Below are 19,621 nucleotides of genomic sequence, written 5' to 3' on the forward strand. Positions count from 1 at the left end.
TTTCTGAAGCCTTAAGCTTTTAACCATGCAGAGCAAGAACAATGCTCTGGAAGGAGTGAAAACCATCAGAGAGAACAAGGCTAAGAGGGTCCTTGCTCCAGGCTTCGTGGGATGCCTCTGAGACTTGCTTTTTGATGGGGCAGCTCAAACCCAGCAGCATGGGCCAATTGATCTGTCCTGGCTACCATCCCATCACATCCCCTTCCTTCCCTGGCTCCCACCAAGCCCCTGCCCCAGCCCATCTGCCCCGCTTTGCTCTCCACATTCTGCAGAATAACCTCACCAGGCTCTCCTGGGCTACTGCAGCACTACCAGGTTAGGGGAGACTAATTCTCATCCCGAGTGAGTGAGTGCAGCCCCAAGCATGACACTGTGGGGACACCACATCCTCCCCCAGCACACGATGAAGGGACACAGGCCAGGCAAGAGCATGGAGACAGATGTTCGCGAGACTGCTCTACACTGCTGCTCCCACCTCAGGAAACTTTGCAGCTGCTTGTCAGCACCTATTGCCCTTTTTTTTTTTTGGTAGAGGCTGCTTCTCTCTTAATTGTATCTTACAGACCCGTGGGGTTGAGCCTGCAGCTTGGCTCGGAGTCCCACCACAAGCACAGCCGAGCTCCAGAGGGGCTGTGTCGCCCATGTCCTTTAGCAGCCTTGCTGCCTGGCTTGTGTGGGTAAAGACACCGGCTGCCATGCCCACGACCAGATTCCCAGCCTCACCTGCCAGGTTTTTGCTGGAGAGTGTGACAACAGCCCCCACAGCAGCAGGGGAAGGGGTGTCAGAAACCCACAAGCACAGAGACAGGCGGGGGAGGGATTGCACGTTGTTCTCCCATCTCCCCGTGGCATCGTGCACTGCCTGCCAGCCCAAACCAGGCTGAATGGACCTGAACAGCAACGGCAGGAGGGGGCAACCACAGCCTAGTCGCAAAGTCTGTGTGGCACTGAAGCTGCTCAGCTCATCCCTTCCCTGGGAAGGGGACCACAGCGATACTACAGCAGCTGCTGGATGCTCTTCCTCTTCTCTACGAGGTGAGGATCCCGACCCCAGCATCTCTTCCCATCCCGACCCTCTTCCCAGCCCCCTCCCGGCAACACCAAGCCTGGCAAATACCTGACGGCAAGTAACTTTACGTTATTCTGCATTTACACAAAAATAGAGCAATTCTATATTTATAGAGATTTATAGCCGGTTCCATGCTGGAGGAGTTACTGAGCAAGGCCAGGAGCTGTGGGCGGTCCGGGCTCCCGAGCAGCCGGCTGCTTCTCATTCGGCATTTCCAACATACAAAATTAAAGGCATTCGTCTCCGTCTGGTTTCTTAAATAGATAAGGGGGGAATGAACAGACAGTATGTACAGGGGGGCAGCGGCAGGGCCCCAGTGCCCTCCGCCCCCAGCCTCCCGCCTGCCGCCCGGGGTCAGTGAGGCCGGCTGCTGGACTCTGAGGGCTGCCGCTGGCGGGGAGGAGTGTAGCCGTTCAGGTAGCCGTTGCTCTGGCGTTTGCTGAGTCCTCCGTTAAGAATGTCCTGGATGTGCTGCACGATCAGGTTGATGGCCACTGCGAGCAGAAGGGAGGGAGAGACACCGGGGGAGAGGTTGTGTTAGGACTGCAGAAAACTAGAGGCAAGCTGGAGGCGATGACCCTGCTCCCGTCACCTCCCATCCCACGGTGGGGAGCTGTAACCCTGCGGGGAGGAGCTGCCTCGCTGCCCCTTCCTTCCCTCTCTCCTGGCCAGCGTGGTCAGGCAGGCTCCAAACAGGGGGAGACCTGACCGTCCCTGCATGCCTGGCCTTGGAGAAGCACCTTTCCCTGAGCGTGGGATGAGCTGGGAGCTGTTTGCCCACAGGCACCGCACACAGACGGGCTCCCAGGCTCAATAAGAGGAGCACAAACTCCCAGGCACTGATGCACCAGGCAGGAGCACGGGGCAGGGGTTCAGCTCAGTGCATGCGAGGTGCCAGACCATGGGCTGAATCACCTCCGTGGCAGCCCCTGCTACCTCCTACGTAACACCAGGACGTAACAGCAAGATCTGGGTCTGCTCACCTTCATTATCTGCTCCTCTGGGAATGATCACGTCAGCATACTTCTTGGTCTGGGAAGAAAGAGAGCATTGTGTTACAAGGAAAGTGGAGAGCCACCCAGCTGGGGCATTACACCGCTTCCCGCAGCAGGTCCCGTCCCTCCCCTCCCCAAGCCCAAACCCTCTGAGAGGTGCGTTGGTGCTGATAATTCATTTTGAAACCTCTTCTTTGCCTTCTGCTCTGCATTTTGAAGGCCACACTTCACACCTTGACTTCAGCTTCCTGAGCTCAAACAAATTCTGGAAAGAAGCACCCCAAAAAGCCTCGTGATCACTCCAGCAGCTGATGCTCTAGGGAACAGCCTCACCCCAAATCCAAGCAGACTTGGTACAAGAGCAAGAGTTGGCATGCCTGGGCTGCGTGGACACGCAGGGCTGATCCGCTTGGGATGTGGGAGAAGTTTTCTACCAGCAACATTTGCAGAAAAAGGCTGACTCAGGATGCCAGGCCCGGCCTATTTTTGCTGGAAGGTGCCAGTCTCAGTTTCCTCTCCAACTTGTGCCAGCTTTTACAGCTGATCAGCTTCCTGACAGCCACGCTCCACAATCAGCAAGCAAGCCAGCCTGCGGGGCCAAGGCTGTGATCTGACACCTCCAGGCACTTCCAGCCCTATCAAACATCTCCAGGACACACTCGGAGCTCAGTAACAGCAGCAGTGGGTGCTGAGCTTGCTCCACAACCACGTGGATCTGCAGCCAAGCCCACCACTGGGTTGGAGGTGGGAGCAGACCAGTCCAGAGCTGGTGGGTGGGCACAAGGCAGTTGTTTTCTACCCTCCTTGTTTCACATTTCACCCTTGCAAAGCTTGCTGGGGTCCTGCCAGGCACCCAGCTGCTCCTGCCTCCCTGAAAAAGCCTTTTTTTTTTTTTTTTGGACTGACACCAACGCTGGACCTTGGAAGCGTGCAATGGCTACACCTGCAAACACGCCCCATCACCTGCAAGGTCTCTGGGACTGCAGTGCCCTCCTGCATTCAAAGTCCCTGTCTGCTAGGCAGCCTGGCTTCCTACCTCGATTATCAGCTCCCAAAGTCACTTCCTTGCCCGAGGCAGCCCTGCAAGCCTGGCCCCCAGCAAGATCCATCTGCTCTATGCCTTCACCTCTCACCAGGTGGGAAATGCGACCTGCAAGGCCACATCCTGCAGCGCAGAGCAAAGGAAGAAGCCCCGCTGCTCCCCCAAGCACCCGGCCAGCAGCACAGGGTGAAAAGGGCAGGCAGGACAGCCTGGAGCAGGAGGCAGGCACGGCACTCACTGCCTGGGGACGGGGACCTATTCCCCAGCCAGATGCAGGCAAGGATCACCCGTCCTCAGCTGGCATCTGCTGAGCTGCCGGGCGCTGGCTTGGCTGACCCCGTGCAGGGAGGGGTTTCTCTCGCCGTGTCTGCCTTCCCATGGGGATGGTGATCTCACCGGGAAGGCAGTGGCTGTACAAACAGTCCCCATCTCGCCCTGGCCAGCACTGACACTGACACCCCCTTTATTATTTTTTTTTTTTTGCCAGCGCCTGCAGGGAGAGGGCTCTGGCAGATGAAACGCTCCTGTCTGACGAGCTGGCCAGGGAAAGAGGCCTTTCTGTGTGTGCTGCTCCCCGTACTTACTGGCAAACAGAACTCCTCGAAGGCAGGCTTCACGAAGGTGATGTACTGCGACAAGATCTGCTCGAGGTCCCTGCCTCGCTCGCTGATGTCTCGTAGAACTGCGGGGGGAAGGCGTAAAGCACAGTCAGGAGCCTGGACATGGATTTCTCCACCTCCCTTCCCTTCAGCAAGGTTTTGGCCGGCCACCCTGCTATTTTCCCCACGGTCTGTGTTCCTGGAAGCTGCTGCCCACATGTCCGAACACACCCAGCCCACTTCCAAGCCTCCCCAGGAGCCAAGGGCTGGCTGACCTGGCCAAGGGCTTGTCTTGGCCTCCCTCCCTCATCAGCTCTGCAAGCACATGTCCTGCTCTAAGTGCCACCCCAGTCCTGGCTGTCCCCAGCCTCAGCCCTTGTGCCCCTCTTCTCCCTCTGGGGTCAGGGCATTCTCCCAGTTGTCCCAGGGGAGAGATGCACAAAGAGAAAAGCTCTGGGATTTGCTGTGTGCTCACACAAAGGCATGTTTCAGCTCAGGTCTCCAGAGCCAAGGGGAGCAAAACCCACGCACGCAGCTCTGCCAGGCCTCCTCGTGCTGTCCCCGGCTGAGTGGGACGGGGAGGCAAAGCAGGCTCTCAAAAACAGGGGCTGGTGACGTGCTGGGAGGAGATCAGCCCGGGAGGAAGCCAGGAGGCAGGAGAGCAAGCTGCCTACTGCTCGCTGTGCCGTTCAGGCCTCGCACCCTGTTTGCACAAGGCGCTTGGGCTGCTGCCAGCTCCGGTCCGAAATCCCTTCAGTGCAGGCACGTGCCCCAGTCCAGCAGGAATCCGATTCCCTGGAAGGGTTTGGCCAGCTCAGGCTGCTCCAGCCAGCTCCTTGCCCTCTCTGGAGAGCGGGAGCAAGCCCCAGCACAAACAATACCAAAAAAAAAAAAAAAAAAGCAAGGAAAAATAAAAAAAAGAGGCAAGACAGAGAGACTTTTGTTTCCCAGGTCCCACACCCTGTTTGTTGGTTGCTCTGGGGCAGGGAAGCAGCACGGCAAGGGTGTACGCACTGCACACCCCACTGGGGCAGTGCAGGAGGTCCACGAGCTGCAAGGGCGAGTGCCCAGGCTGCAGGGTGCTCCTGGCAGGGCTGAGCTCTCCTGCCTGCCCCCAGGGCACACCACCGCAGGGCAATGACCCCCCAAACACAAATCAAGCGCCTGCTGAGTTGTACTTGGCCCCAGAGCCACACGTCGCAGCGAGAGGAGCACGCAGCCCTATCTGGAGGGATCACCCTCTATTCGCAGGGCAGGCCAGCGTCCCAAGGACACGGCGGCACGTGCCCAAAGCCAGCAGGCACCACTCAAATCAGACCTGAAAAACTCACGTGACACCTGGCTCGGTCTCTCTCTCTCTCTTTTTTTTTTTTTTTTTTATGAAGTTGGCACAGGACAGGGCAGCGAGGGAGCTTGGCCAGAAGCAGCTCTGCACAGAGCAGGCTGGTGGAGGCACCTGGCGGATCCGGGCCCTTGCACTCTGGTGGCAGCGTTTTTCTGGGAGAGATGCTGAGAGGGGGGCAGTGCGAGTCACACGCACCCAGCCCCAGCGCTGCTGATTAACGGAGCTGCCAGCTGCATTTCCAGGAACTTCATCTCCTGCTGCCACCCAGCCCAAAAGCCCATTGCTGCAACTCCTCGGGACTTGTGGGAGAGCAAGATGGCCCAGGGCCATGTCACAACGCAGGATTCCGACTCGCTCTTGCTACAAGCCGCCTCCAGCTACATTCCAGGGACATGATTATACCTTCGGCATCTCACACGCTGGCTTTCCTTTCCCAGCAATGCCAGGGAGACGTGCAGGGAGATGACAGCAGGCCAGGAGACTTGTCACACGGACAGGCAGCTCCCTACCAGGAGGCAGACAAGCTGCCTGACAATGAGACACCAGCACCTCAACCAGCCAGCAGCCCCTTTGCGAGGCTTTAGTGATGCTGGGTGGGAGAAATCCCTGAGGAAGGCACAAAGTGGCTGCAGCAGGCGCTGCAGAGTGCCATCAGGGTGCACACGTGGTCACAGGGCGCTGCAAACGCACAGATGCCTTCGGACAGCTGCTACAGGGCGCTGCCAAAATCACGGGCTGCCCCCTGGCTGGGCTGTGTGCCCAAGGGCCTGCACCGCGTGGTCTGTTTACGGGATAAGGCTCACACTGCAGGATCTTGCAAACGTGCGTCTGTGACCCGCTACCACGTCTCCCTGCGATGAGTGTGCTGTCACCTCCCCGCATGAGTCACGCAGGAACAGTGGGCAGGGTCAGGGAGGATGCGTAAAGAGCAGCTTTTCAGCAGCACTGATGACATCCCAGCACGGAGGAGGCTGTGCATCTGGCAGCAGGAGGGCTGCAGGGCTTTGAGCAGGCAAGACCAGTTCTGGCTCGGCGTGGGACAGTCCTGTGCGTACGGGCTGAAGCACTGGGACATGCTTCTCTTGTCACAGCCTGCGTGGGACCCCTCCTTTAAGTCACCTGCACCCCAGACATGCTGGGGAGGCTGTCAGTGCCCGTCCTGCACCACCCGGTGACGTGCAGCCAAGCCAGCTGGACGTGGGGAGTCCTACAGAGGGATATTCTGGTTCCTAGGGCTCCTCGCCCCCAGTGCCAAGGAGCACGGAGACTCCACGCTGCTATGCTTGCGCTGACCAAGTGCATGAGCACACTCCCCGTATGCATCACACCCTCACACACACACACCCTCATTTCTCTCACATTTCTGGGAGCCAATTTTAGGCCACATTTCTCTCCCTGCTGCACGACGCACGCTCAGGCCTCACCTCTGCGGGACAGCCGGGTGTCTGCATCCGTGTCCACAAAGAGCTTCATGCGGAAGAGATCCCGCACCTCCTGGCTGTAGAAGGCCAGGATGCCTTCGAAGAGCACCACGTCGGCGGGGTAGACGGTCACCGTCTCCTCTTTCCTAGCAGAGGGAAGGAGGAGAGTCAAAATGTGCTGGCAGGGGGGAGAACAAGCCAAGAGGGATGGGGGAAAGCAGTGGCGCTCCTGCTTTTGCAGGACAAGGAGCAGGGTCATGCCATGCCCGACCAACGCAGGCATGCAAAAACAAGCTGAACACATGCAAGGGAGGAGCGACGGGAGCAAGAGCTGCAAGAATTCTTTTCCTGGCAGTGCAGGAGTGTTTGAGCCCGGAATACTCATTACAGCCACAAACACAGTTTATAGGGAGAGGAAGCGCGGGTGGGGGGGCTGTAGCCCTCCTCCGCTGCTGCCTGTGTGTTGCTGGATGGCATCACATGGCCGTGCAGCTCTCCAGACCCCCAGGCTGTGCCTGTGCCAGCCTTGGATCCTCTAACCAAGAGGCCTGGAGCCGTCAGCATGGGAGCTGTGGGGTGGCACAAGCGGAGGGGCGGGTGGTTGGGGCGGCACGGCCGTGCACCACACCGCGGCGGAGGTGCAGCAAGGCAGGAGCGGCTGTTGGACCTGGAGTGGGAGACAAAGTCATAGACGGGGATCTGGACCGTCTTCCCTTCCGTGATCTCTTTGAGTGTTTTCACGATCAGCTCGTTGTCAAAGGCATCTGAGGAGAGAACAAACGTTACCCGAGGTGGCTTCGCACGCCGCGCTAAGCCTAGGCAGGGCCACCGGCACCCCGCTCGCGGCTCTGGCTGTGTCTCTGCAGGAAAGCCCCGCTTGTCCCACGGGTGCTGCAAAGCCCAGGGCTCTGCTGCTTTGTACCAGCCTAGGATCTGGTCTGCAGGAATCAATACCAGCCTTGTACGGCCGCGCTGAGGGCCTGGGTTTGGGAAGGCATCTCCTCTGGGGCTCCGGCCCTCGCAGAGACTGCAGCAGTGTTTCAGCCTTGAGCCACCAGACAGACAGGGCTCTGTTTGCTCGGTGCTCGCTGCCTGCAGCCATTGTCCTCGTGGGGGACGAGGGGACAGTGGCTCTGGAATTTCCCCACCAAGCCTGGGGACAGTTCAAAGAGCCCCTGTTGTAGCAGCAGGGCACGGCCATCCCAGCAGATGGGTCTGCAGGGCAGCTGCACAAGACGGTTCCCTCCTTGAAGGAGGGACATGGAGCTGGTGGCTCCGGGGAGCTGTGCCAGGCTGGATTTCCCCGGTCCTGACCCAGAAGGGTTTTCAAACCGGGGCGTGTTTTTGCCGAGAGGAGAAGAGGAGCATCTTAAGGAGTCTGACAGCTCACAACCTGCCCTTTCTCATCCAAAGCACTCCACCCCACAGGCAGCTGATTTCCTGGGAAAACAGAGGTTGTGCTGCAAGGGTCACAGGCGGCCCCACCTCTGACACAAGGCTCCTAGCTCCACAAGGCCTTCACTAAGCCACCCACAGATCCCCAGCCGGCCCCAGGCAGAGCCCTGGTGTCCCTGCAAGGCTTTTTGCCCGTGGGATGGGGGTTCCCACTCCAGACCCGCGTGGCAGAGCCCCGGTGCCGTTCTCCATTCACCTGGGTGGTCAAAATTGAACTGGCCTTTGAGCGCTTTGGATTTCTGCTCCGAGGTGAGGACCCGGTAGAAGCTGTCTTGGCTCACGATCACCACCTGCTTCTGGCGGTAGTCCACCTCGTTCTGGCCCAGCAGCTGGACGATCTTGGAGCAGACCGAGGACTGGGAAAAGAGCAGCAAAGGGGACAAGTCAGGGGCAGCGGTGTCTGAGCCACGTGGGGAGAATGTCCCCCAGTAATGGCACGCGTGGGACACCGCTCGCTGGACCTTCAGCCAAGAGTTTGTGGTCCCCTCGAAGGCACAGCCCAAAGGCACAGCAGGAGAAGTGCTTCAAGGGCATCACCACGGGACCCTCTGGTGTGAAAGCAGCACCAGGCAACATCCCCCCAGCCCAGAAACCCCATGGCTGCATGACTAGGGAGGAAGAAAAAATCTGCAGAGAGGCAGGGCCAGGCTGTCTTCATACCCTGAATACAGCCCAAGATGACAAGATACCAGGAGGAGAGCCCGGAGACTTTATCAGAGCTCTGCCACAGCTGCCAGGGCTGGGAGGAGCAGCCGTGAGCATATCCTGGTGCCTCTTGGCACAGCAAAGCGAAGGGCACTGCGGAGCCAGCAGCCACACAGCCACGTGGCTCTGGCTGCTGGCACAAGATCCCCACGAGTGCCCCTGGCACGGGGACCGACACCTTGCAGCAGGCATGAATCAGGGCACGGCGTTGGGGACAAACCCCAAAGTGTGCTTCTGTCCCTTCTCCTTAGTCACGGGAGGCCTTGGCTGCTGCCTGCCCCAGCCAGCAAGAGCCCAGGACAGGCTGGGGGGGGCATTGCTCTGCCACCAGCATCCCCCCGACTTGGGATGGGGGGAAAAGGGGTGCTCCTGGCACCAAGCTGAGCAGCTTCACCTCCCGCATGAATCACGCTCGCTGCAAACACCCCACTGAGCTGCTGCTGGCCTCAGTCACCGAAAATACCCTCTGCCACGCTCTCTGCTTTGCAGTGAGAGGCTCGCTTGCCTCGGCCTGCCTGTGGCTCTATCCATGCTCCCATCTTGCTGCTGGCTCAGCCGTCTGCCCCATACCCAGCTGGCAGCCTCGGGAGGCAGCGCTGGCGAGGGGAAGGAGGAGCGGAAGGCAGGGCTGGCAGAGGTCACAGCCCCGGCAGGCGGAGGGCAAGGCAGTTTGCCTGCGAAGCTGGAAGATCTGACGGCATTGCTGTCCCCAGAGAGCGTCTGTTCCCCTCGGGCCAGGCTGACCTGACTTGGCTGTGACCACGCCGCGCTGTGAGTCAGCCCCAGCCGCGCTGCAGAGCCGCCGAGCGCAGCCAGCCAACCGGCCCGGGCTGCCCGACAGCGGTCCCACAGCCCCAGGCAGACGTTCAGGTTGCTGCTCAGGGTCGGGGTCTCCCTGAGCATCCCACCCACCTCTGGAGGGCGAGCCCTGCTTCCCCGAGCCACGTCGGCAGCCCTGCCCTGCGCCCAGAACAAAGCACCGCGGCGAGCCGCTGCCAGGCGGCTCCTCGGCATGCACAAGCTGCGTGCGTGACAGAGCAGGAGCCCCCGCTCTGTTTGCTCTGTTTTCCCACTCCCCACATCCTTCTCCAGCCCCACTGCTTGTCCAGCTGTATCCCACAGGGCATGCACGCTGCCTCTCCTCCGCTTTTCCTCCCTGCGCTCTCGCCCAGACGCCGCTGCCGTTCCTCACTGCCCGTGCTGATGGCGCAGCAGGGCTCGGCCTTGGCCGCAGCTGCCAGGGACACCACATTTCCCAGGCCCTTTGCAAATTTTAATCAACCACCTTCCAGCACAGCCTCCAGGACAGATCCCCAGCCTGCAGATCAGTGGGATCCGTATGGATCTGCACCAGAAACTGCTTTCCCCAGCCTGGGGAAGGGAGCAGAGCTCCTTCAGAGCAGTGAAAGCAACACAATTTGCACTCTCCCCTTGGACTTCAGCACACAGACAGATAATAAAATCGTTTCACAGCATCAGGCAGTTCCTCTCAGTCCTTACTCTGCCTTGTGCACGCTCATGCCTAGTCTACTGATCCTGGAAAGCAGGGAGAAGTCCCCATCAGCTCTGAGAATCACCCTCATGTTCCATGACACCCAACTTAGGACACCTGATGGTGAGAAAAACCCCAAGAGAAAGTCACCCTCAGCAGCTGGAGAGGGGAACACAAAGCCTGGCTCACATATACGCCCTCCTGCTGGAGCATATCCCGGCTGTATTCACCTTCCAAAGCTCTGGGGTGGCAAGTGCCCCTTGCTTTGGACCCCTTCCCTTTTCTCTGGTGGGTTTCAGAGAGCTGTGAGCAGCAGCAGACAAGGAAAATCAGAAGGACACCCTGCAGGAATGTCACCGCTGGGCTCAGGGAAGGGGCACACGTGTCACCCTGGTTCCCTGTAGGCCCCGTGGGGGACACAGCGTGCTCCTCCAGCCCAGCAGGCCCCAGGAGGCCTCCCCCAGCCTATCTGGGGATGGTAAGAACAGTGTCCGCCCCACGTCTCGGTGCAGAGGGGTTTTCCCCTCCTTGTGATGACTTTTGGCAGAAACAAAAGCGGTTTGTGACAGGCATTCCCTGATGCCATCCCAAACGCTCCTATAGCAGGGCAGGCAGCTTTTCCCCTCGGTCGACAAACACCATACGCTAAGGAGGAAGAAAAACCAGAAACACAGAGGTTACAAATTCCCCTACAAGCAGGAACAGAAACTCCCAGCCTCAGGAAACATCTTCCAAGTAAGTGACGCAAGTGCCCTGCTCAAACCCCTTCTCACAGACCAGCTCCGTGTACGTACACGTGGCCAAAGTTAATCAGCAGCGTGAAAACCCACTCCTAAGTGCAAATGGGGGTGGCGGGGCTCTGGGGAGGGCCTGCAGGAGCCCAGGAGGACATCTTAGTCATGTCTTGGCCAAGAATGACCAAGGTGGGATGAGGCCGGCCTGGCTGCACTGGTGGGACCCAGGGGATGCATGGTGCTGACACCCAGCGCCCACCTGAAGGGACAACCTGGGCCCTGATTCCTTCCCTTCCTATTCCTAACTCCCACCATCAACCACTTCTGGGGGTGAAGAAATTCATTTCTTCCCTGAGAAGCCCAGGAGTGCAGAGGCAGACAGAGGAATGACTTGAGGGAGGTGCAGTGATGCTCTTGGTGAATCCCAACACTGAAACTCCAGGATTTGGGCCTCATACCAAGTTCTAGCCCTGCTACACGCTTTGAAGGTGGGAGATACAGCATGAAAGGCCTCCTTGCCTCTGCTCGGCCTCCTCCCTGGCCAGCCACCATCCACACACGGCTTTACTCGTCATGGCCCAAGCAAAGGCTGGGGCTGATTCACACCCAGCAAGCGCAATGTGCTCCAGAACCTGGTTAAAACCAAAATATAGACAGGACACAGCAGCCTCTGAGGATGCCGAGCAGACCCTTGCCATGCCAGCCACACCACACCGAGGCAGGGCTTCCCAGGCACCATCCATCGCTCTCTGAGCTCGAGCTGGTCCCTGGGAAAGCTGTACACGCTGAGAGGGAGGTCTCTGCACAGCCCAGCTCGAGAAGAGAGCTCGGAGATGTCATTCCTGAGCAGAAGCAGCTGCAGCTCCCCTTGCAGGATTCCTCCTCTGCACCAAGCACACAACCAGCTAGTGTTTTAGGAAGAAGCGCAGCTTTATTCTCCTGGGAAAGACACAGGGGGTGCCGGGGAACAACACCAGAGTATTTTCCTGGAAGGACAGAGGTGGTGCACCAGGGAAGGAACCCGGCAGAAGGGTGTTTGGAGCCCTACGCCTCACGTTTAGTTGAAATATATTAATTACATTACATATTTAATTCATATCCACTCATGGCCTATAGCCAGCCGCTCAAATACACTTCAGTTGACTAATTTTCCAATATTATTATGCAGATTAGCCCGCAGTCCCTCTTGGTATGACTTCAGATGGGTACTGGGGAGAACGCAGCCAGACAGTGCTGCAGGAACCAGGCAGAGGCACCAGGCGGGACCCTGTGATCTGCAGGATCCTGGCCGGGTGTCCTCATCGTGCTTGTGGTTTAAAGTCTCCATTTTGGGGATCTGGCAGGATTTCCCCTAAGGTCACATTAGGGGACTGCTGGGATGATGCCCCCTGTAGCACAGGGTATGGCTTCCTTTCCAGACATCACCTGGGACTTCTACTCAACTGAGTCCCAGAGATCACAACCCTAGTAATGCTGCCCTTCTCCACAGCTTATCTCCTGCAGCGCACTAACTGTTGATTTTTATATTAATTATAGGGTATTAGGAAGTGCTCAGTGGACTGGGATGGCACACAAAACAGATGCCAAATTGGGAAGGTCCCAGAGCATCTATTACACATCTGTGACCCACGCAGTCCTTCCCAGTCCCAACGGAGCACATCCGTAGGGCAGCACTGGGACTGGAAACTTGCTGTTCTCATACCGAAATGCCAGGCCTCCACCCAGAGCTTTCCCGGGCAGGTTCCCCACTCCTGCCTTTCCCTCTGCGAGCCACAGGCTGAGCAGTCCCAAAAAGGGACAGCCAGGTTCCTATTTATTCACATGGCATCAGCAGTCCCAGGTTCTAGCACTAACAGGTGCACGCAGACACAGAGGATCTGAACACAGACGATGTGTGGGCAGAAAGACAACCCCCCTAACACAATCTCTCCGAATCCACCTGTTTTTGCTGCAAGATATTCTTCTGGAGCCTGGGGGACAACACCAGAGAGGCTCCCCAGCGAGCTTGCACATACTCAGCCGGCCCCAGGAAGGGCTGACCCATCAAAACGCCCCGTGTTTCGGGCTGATCAGTGGCTGGCACGGAGCAGTGTTCTACCAGAAGGTTTGACGAGTCTCTAGCACACTCTGACACCAGCGTTTATGAAGTCAGACCTTGTGATCCGGGGCTCCTGCCAGCCACAAAACGTCACCAGGAAATGGTGTTGAGCTGCCACAAGGCTGCCGCAGTCCCTGCGAGTCCTCTTCCAGATGCTCCTGTGGCTAGCACAAGCCTCTGGATCGCTCCTGGCTCTCCCCTGGGCTTCTCTGCCTGGCGTCCAGGTGGTGACACAGTGGCCATGACCCACAGGTTGCTGTGGGGGACCTCAACCCTTGCTAGTGCAGGGGTCTGAGCTCTCTTTCGTACAAGAGGCCCCATGTGGAGAGGGAACTGCTCCATAGGGAGATGGGGGGGACCAAGACACTGCTTGTCCCACCTGCCCAGCGCCTTTTCAGCCTCCTGGCTGGCTCCACCATGGCCACACCAACCCCAAACACCAGTTTTGATGTTCAAAGCAGAAGTGCTTTGAGGATTAGCAGCAAAGACACCTGGCTGAACACACACTGCAGTTTTGGTGCTCTGCAGTCTGGGAACTCTTAGGTCTGCATGTTCAAACAGACATTTACTACTTGATGCGCTAATTAAAGACCCCAAAAGCGCAGCCACCAGGCCCTGGTGGCACCCATACTCGGCCCTCACATCATCAAGCAGCCAACGAGAGCACTCAGCCCATTGTAAATCTCTCTTTTCTTACAACCTCCTGCTGGAAGGTAGCGATCAGCACTTCGCCTCGCATCACGTGGGGCCAAGCAATCAATGCTTCAGCCTGGGTTTGAAGAGCTCTCCCCACCCCTGCAGCCACCCCAGCACCAGATGCTGCTGGCAGCAAGCCGGCAGAGCCGCGGGGTCCCAGCAGCTCAACTGACGTGGGGACACCTGAAGGCCTCCAGGAGACACCCTGACATTTTCCAGCTCATCCCAGTAATCACCTTGCTGAGCTCCCCTCCAGCCTGGCTGCCTGCCTCGCGTGCGGCGGTGCTTTGTAGTCAGGAGTCTCTCGTGGGAGGGAGGGAAGAAGCTGTTAGCACAAAGACCACGGGTAGAAGAAGGGAACTAGAGCTTCAGCAGAGCACTTTGAAGGCTTTTAGCATGAACAAAATGCTACCACCAGCCCCTGGAATCCCTCTGAGGGAACGAGGCGGTTGCAGTCCTCTCTGGTTTTGGCACAGGAGGGGGTCTCAATGCCAAGTCATCTCTTCCACATCAGACAGCAGCACGCTTTGCCTGTGCTGGACATGGCTTGGATTTAGGGGGACAAAGGGAGAAGCTCTGTCTCCCATCAAGCTTTTGTGAGGAGCCACCACAGCTCTGGCACTGCCCTCCGAGAGGCTGCAGCACGACAGCCTGCCCAGCACCTCTGCCGCTCCCCGATCATCCTCCCCGCACAGTCCAGGTTTCTTGCAAGGCCCAAATGCAGGAGGATGCCCATTTTCCTACCTCCTACCGGAGTCCTAAAAGTTCCTCAAGCCTCTCTTGCTCACTAGGGAACAGCAGTCAGCATTTGGATTTGACTTCCCAAAAAATCTGCCTGTAAGAAATGCCAGCCAAGCGCTGCCCCGGGCCCGCGGGGGAAGGCTCCACGCGACACAGAAAGCTGTGGCAAGCTCCAGACAGGCTCCCTGCCTTCCACAGCCCCGCAGAGGGACGTGGGGGGACCGCGGAGCATTTTTTCCCCATCTCAGACTCAACAAAAGCAGCAGTGGGAGGAGCTGGGGGGGGGCCCTCGGCCGGCAAACACCCTCCGTTATCTTGGGGCTGGTGCGCTGCCAAAGGGGTGTGCTGGCACAACAACCCCCAATTGGTGCCAAGGCGGGTCGCAGGGATTTTGTCACCTTCCCGGTGGGAAAGGTGCCTGCTTCGCTTTCCCTCCAGGAGCCTTGTGCTCCTGGGGGCCAGGCGGGAGCCGCTCTCCTCGCCTCTCCCTCCGCAGCAGCCACATCCCAGCACCAACCGAGGTGCCCATGAGCGCGTGCAAGCCCCCGCTCCTTTCTCCCTATTGCTTCTCCTTGAGCCAGCTCGCTTTGTTAAGAAAAATATTTTTCCAGGTTTATTTTTGGCAGCATATTTCTCGCGGCCTTTTCCCACAAACTTCGTGCTGGTCTGCTGGACTCCCTTCAGCCGGGCAGCACCGCACTGAGGTTTTTAGCAGCCAGCAAGCACTTGGAGGGGGGGGAATCAAAGCTGAGAGACAGGAAAAGCCAGCTAGCACATCTCTCTAGTTAGAAAGAACCATTTCCCTATTTTTTTTTTTTTTCTAAGGCAGCCTGCTGCTGCTGAAGCATTTCCACTTTGAAGTTGGGAACAACCGCGGCGTATTGTACTGTAATCACTGCTTTTACCTTGTGGGCCAGAGACACGGTGTTCAGAGACATAACAGTTCGGCAGCGCCAGACACAATGTTATTGGGGCAGCTACAGAGAGGCAGCCCCACGCATCAGAGAGCAGACAAACCCAGCGCATTTGAGTCACCAGAGCCCTGCCGCAGGAACAACCCAGCCCCGGTCCCCAGTGGAAGGGATTGCATCCTCCCTCGCCATCCCTTCCCTGTTATATCTGGATTTTTCCTCCTCGCAGCAGGAGCTGCGGGCCAAGAATCAATAGGATCCTCGGCGACACGTCCTGAAAACGCTGCGATTAGGGGCTGGGGTGCAGCAGCTGGCTTGTGCCACCCTTCGAGACAGAGAGAGGCCCCCTCCGAACACGAATGCACCCAGACACCGGGCTCTGCCTCCATGTGGCGGCCCACGCTCAGTCCCTTTACCAAGAAATATCTCAGGGGTGCTTCTACACCCAGGGGTGCTCTCCCCTTTAAAAAAAATAAAAATAAAAAGAAAAGGGCAGGTAGAATTTCTGCGCTGGGTGGATGGGTCAGCTGTGGGTCTGCTCTTAAATAGGGGAAAATGAATAAAAAAATAAAGTATATTTTTTCCAGTATTGGGACAGAAAGCGAGCTGCCAGGGGCTGAGCACAGGGCTGAGCAGGGATTCCCCGCAGCCCTGCGGCTGGGGTGCAGCAGCCCCCCGGGCACACCCGCAGCTCGCCCCCCAGAGCCGGGGGGAGCGGGGCCGTGAGTCAGCAGCTCCCCACCAACTCCTGCACGAGCCCCCCTCCGCTTAAAAAAAAAAAAAAAAAAAGAAGAAGAATCACATAAAACCCAAAGCAAAAATAAAAGAACCGGGGATGGGGGAGGGTAAAACACCACGGGCAGCCGCACCGCTGCCGGCCGGGGGGCTGCAGGAGGGCCAGGAGGATGGGGGGATAAGGGGGCAGCAGGATGGGGGGGCAGCAGGATAAGGGGAGGGGGGGCAGCAGGATGGGGGTGCCCGCTCGGAGCCCCCCTCCCCGCCGCGGTGTCCCCAGCACGGGCCCGGCCCCGCAGCGCACGTGGCGGCGGCCGCCCGGCCCCGGCCCCGGCCCCGCTCCCGGAGCCGCTCCCGGGGCTCTCCCGGAGCCTCCTGGGCGCACCTTGCCGCTGGCCGTGCCGCCGCTGACCCCGATGAGGAAGGGCTCTCCGCCGCTGGGCTGCCCCTGCTCCTCCAGCCGCTGCTCGCTGTCCCCCGCCATCCTCCCCTCTCTCTCTCTCTCAGCGTGCTCCTGCGCCGCGCCTCCCTCCGCCTTCGCTTCTCCTGGCGGGGCTGGATTTATCTGATGAGTCAAGGGCCTTCCTCCCCGCCTGCTGCTGCCTCACATCCCCGGCGCTGCGGCTCCCTGCCAGGTGCCTGCCGCAGCTGCACATGCTCCGGCTCCCGGCCGCGCCGCCACCGCGCCTCCCTCCCCCCCGGGCAGCCCCGGGGACAAAGGCGAGGCGGCCCCCGGGTCCCTGCCCCTCGGCCCCGGGGGTTGTCCCCAGGGGAATGTCCCTTAGTGCCTGCCCCTCAATGCCTGCTGCGTCCCTTAGTGCCTGCCGTGTCCCTTAGTGTCTGCTCTTGTTCCTTACTGCCTCTCCCCAGGGTCTCCCCCCACTGTGTCTCAAGCTGGTGTGCCCCACAAGGTTTGTCCCCCACCCCTACCCCGGCTTCTCGCCCCCCCAGGATGCTCCTTAGCAGCCCAAGGCTGGGAATAAAGGTTGTGCCTGCCACTCTGGTAAATGGGAGCAGGCCCGGAGGAGCCTCAAGCACCCCAAAAGCCAAGAGGAAAAGGCAAAAAGGCCCAGCGAGGTGTAGGGCGGGGGCCACACAGGTGGGTGCGAGGTGCTGCACTGAGGTAGGAGCAATCCGGTGTGAAAAGGCAAGAGGGGAACCTGCTGGCTGGCAAAGCCCTCCGCTGATAAAGATCCGGGTGCAGCGGATCAAAGAGTCGATGCCGTGCCGCTGTGAACAAGGCAAACATCCCGCTGGGACACAGAAAACACAGGTGGAATGCAGTCGCTGGCCCTTGGCTCGGCACGAACGCCGCTGGGTACCGCGTTTTGGGAGAGATGAGGCCTGACGGAGACACAGGGCCTCCGACAGCAGGCAGAGGTCTGGTTTTGCAGAAGGACCACAGGAACTCTGGGTTTAGGCTAGGGATGAGATGGCCGAGGGAACACATGACACGCACTTCAAAAATACATAAAGGGACATCACAGACAGCAGGGAAGACATTTCTGCTACCCGCAGGGACCAGAACAAAACGTTGCCAGCTCAAATTCCACAAGGGCAATTCAGGATAGATATTAAGGGACGTTTGCTAAATGTGAGAGTGTTTAAGTCCCAGACTAGGTTGTTTAGGGATAATCAGGATTCTTCACCACCAAGGATTTAAAACAAACAAACAAATAAGTAAAAAAACGCACTAGGCAGGTTCCTGTATAGAAATTTTGATTCGAATTTTGATCCTGCGTTGGGGCAGGGGATGGCCTAAGCAACACACTGAGATTCCTCCCAGCCCCATCCATAAGATTACAAGTTTTGGTGAGGTTTTAGCTTCTCCCAATTCAATACAGTGGTGTAGAAACATCTGCCAGGCAGGGTCCCACATCCCAGCCTTCACCACGCAGAGGACAGATGAGGAGAGGATCTCCTGGGAAGGTGCAGCCTCTCTGTCCACCGCTGCCGAGAGCCCTCGAGCAGTGTCGGCTTGTCGCTTGGGAGCATGGCACCGCGGGCAGGAAGTGCTAAATGTGGCTGAGAGCTTCCTGCGAGGACGAATTCCAGTGGGTTCCCACGGCTCCGTGCAAATTTCCAAGTGCCGATCGCGGGTACAATTCCTGTGCATCACCAGGAGCTGTTCCGAGTTCATCCTTCTCACCCCGTGTCTGAACGGCAAAGCCCCTTCGGTGCGCGGTGACCTCCAGGTTATCTGGTTCTCCTCCCTCGCTGCTGCCCTTTCTGGAGGCAGATCAAAACCTCTGCTGAGCTGCAGCCACTTCAGACCGTGCTGTCCCTGACCCCAGAGCCAAGTGGCTCTGCGGGATGCCCATCACAGCATTTCATCACCCGTTCCCCTTCAAAAAAAAGATTCTTGGCACGTGGCAGGAGCAGACACGCTTCTAGAGGGGCAGATAAGTAAACGCTTCTTGATGGCCGTACAAGTGAGGGATATTCAAGATTTATTTGTACAGAGCACAAAGAGAACTTGCAGAGAGCAGATTAACAGCTCTTTCAAAACCAGGCCACAGCAGTAAACTGGAAGTGAATCAAATCCAAGTCCCAGTTAGTTTTAGATGGCAGCTTTCATTTGTACCTGAGAATCTTACGCTCTGTTCCTCCGAAGTGCCTCTCACTAACACCCTGTGCAAAGCAACCTAACCTTTTGTTCAGTTTCAGTCTGGAGACTTCAGTATATCAAATCTGTTTGGAAATGTCTTCCTCCAGTCTGGACTTGAAGGTTACCTCCAGAAATATCACCTCTGCTGCACCTAGAATATTTGCAGATGGGACCGGCCCTTAGCTCGTGCATCCGGAGCCATGGATTATGCAAACGTTTTCCTTTTGCTCACATCCCAGGCTCGTTCAAATCGAACTGCATCCAACTCCTCGTCTGTCCTTCACATGTTGATCAAAGCACAGAAAACTGTTTTAAAAAGAAATGCCATTGAGAGTAATATGCCTTCTGTTGTCTGGAAAAACCTGCTGATAAGGATCCTGGTGTGATTCAAAACGACAGGATGAAATTACAAAGAGCCCATGTCACCTCTGCATCCAGTTCAAAGCACGGGCCCTGGAGAGGGGTTCCTCACTGACTGTCTGCTCCTGACCCGCTTCTGCTGCACGGTTGTTCCATGACAGACCGCGGTCGGTATTGGCAACTGATACTGTGTGAATCATTTTGCCATAGCAGTTATAAAACTATTTCTAAATATTGTGGTAGTGAAAAATCACGCAGACAGGAAAGCCAAGGAGCTCCAAAGAAAGGGAAAGGCCACAGAGGCACATCAGCAAGGCCCAAACGATTACCAAGGGTCCTGCCACATCAGCAGCTATAATATTTTCCTGTCGTTCGCCCTAAACTGAAGCATCCATATTCATTTCATCCCTCTCTCTCTGACAGCTCTCGCTCACTTCCCTCCAAGGTTTTCCAGGCAGCGCAGCGGGCACTGAGCTGCAAGTTTTAGTGACACCAGAGCCACCATGTAGCCATGTGCACGCGCAGTGCTTGTGTTTCCTTGTACACAAAATGTCACCAGGCTGCGGAATGTCACCAGGCATTTGTTTGCCGTCTAACCCCGCTCCCTCACTTATC

General features: G+C 57.8%; 1 protein-coding gene across 1 annotated transcript; it reads right to left on the bottom strand.

Annotated features, from left to right (window-relative positions):
• Positions 1-1,148: 1,148 nt before the first annotated feature.
• On the bottom strand, positions 1,149-16,699 carry UCK2 (uridine-cytidine kinase 2). The gene is made up of 7 exons (XM_068690558.1): positions 16,424-16,699; positions 8,123-8,282; positions 7,139-7,235; positions 6,475-6,617; positions 3,691-3,788; positions 2,053-2,101; positions 1,149-1,563 (listed from the first exon to the last, which is right to left on the bottom strand). The coding sequence occupies exons 1-7, from the start codon at positions 16,520-16,522 to the stop codon at positions 1,424-1,426; spliced, it is 786 nt and encodes a 261-aa protein (XP_068546659.1). The 5' UTR covers positions 16,523-16,699; the 3' UTR covers positions 1,149-1,423.
• Between the last annotated feature and the right edge of the window lie 2,922 nt (positions 16,700-19,621).

The sequence above is a fragment of the Anas acuta genome, chromosome 8 (genome assembly GCF_963932015.1).
Source record: "Anas acuta chromosome 8, bAnaAcu1.1, whole genome shotgun sequence".
NCBI classification, from domain to species: domain Eukaryota; kingdom Metazoa; phylum Chordata; class Aves; order Anseriformes; family Anatidae; genus Anas; species Anas acuta.

What these genes read in the sequence shown, in the direction of transcription:
- UCK2 (XM_068690558.1), bottom strand. Translation starts at nt 16,522, where the DNA reads ATGGCGGGGGACAGCGAGCAGCGGCTGGAGGAGCAGGGGCAGCCCAGC. An exon ending in GCGGCACGGCCAGCGGCAAG is followed by an intron (nt 8,283 to 16,423) that starts GTGCGCCCAGGA and finishes CTCTTTTCCCAG; the next exon opens with TCCTCGGTCTGCTCCAAGAT. An exon ending in GTTCAATTTTGACCACCCAG is followed by an intron (nt 7,236 to 8,122) that starts GTGAATGGAGAA and finishes TTCTCTCCTCAG; the next exon opens with ATGCCTTTGACAACGAGCTG.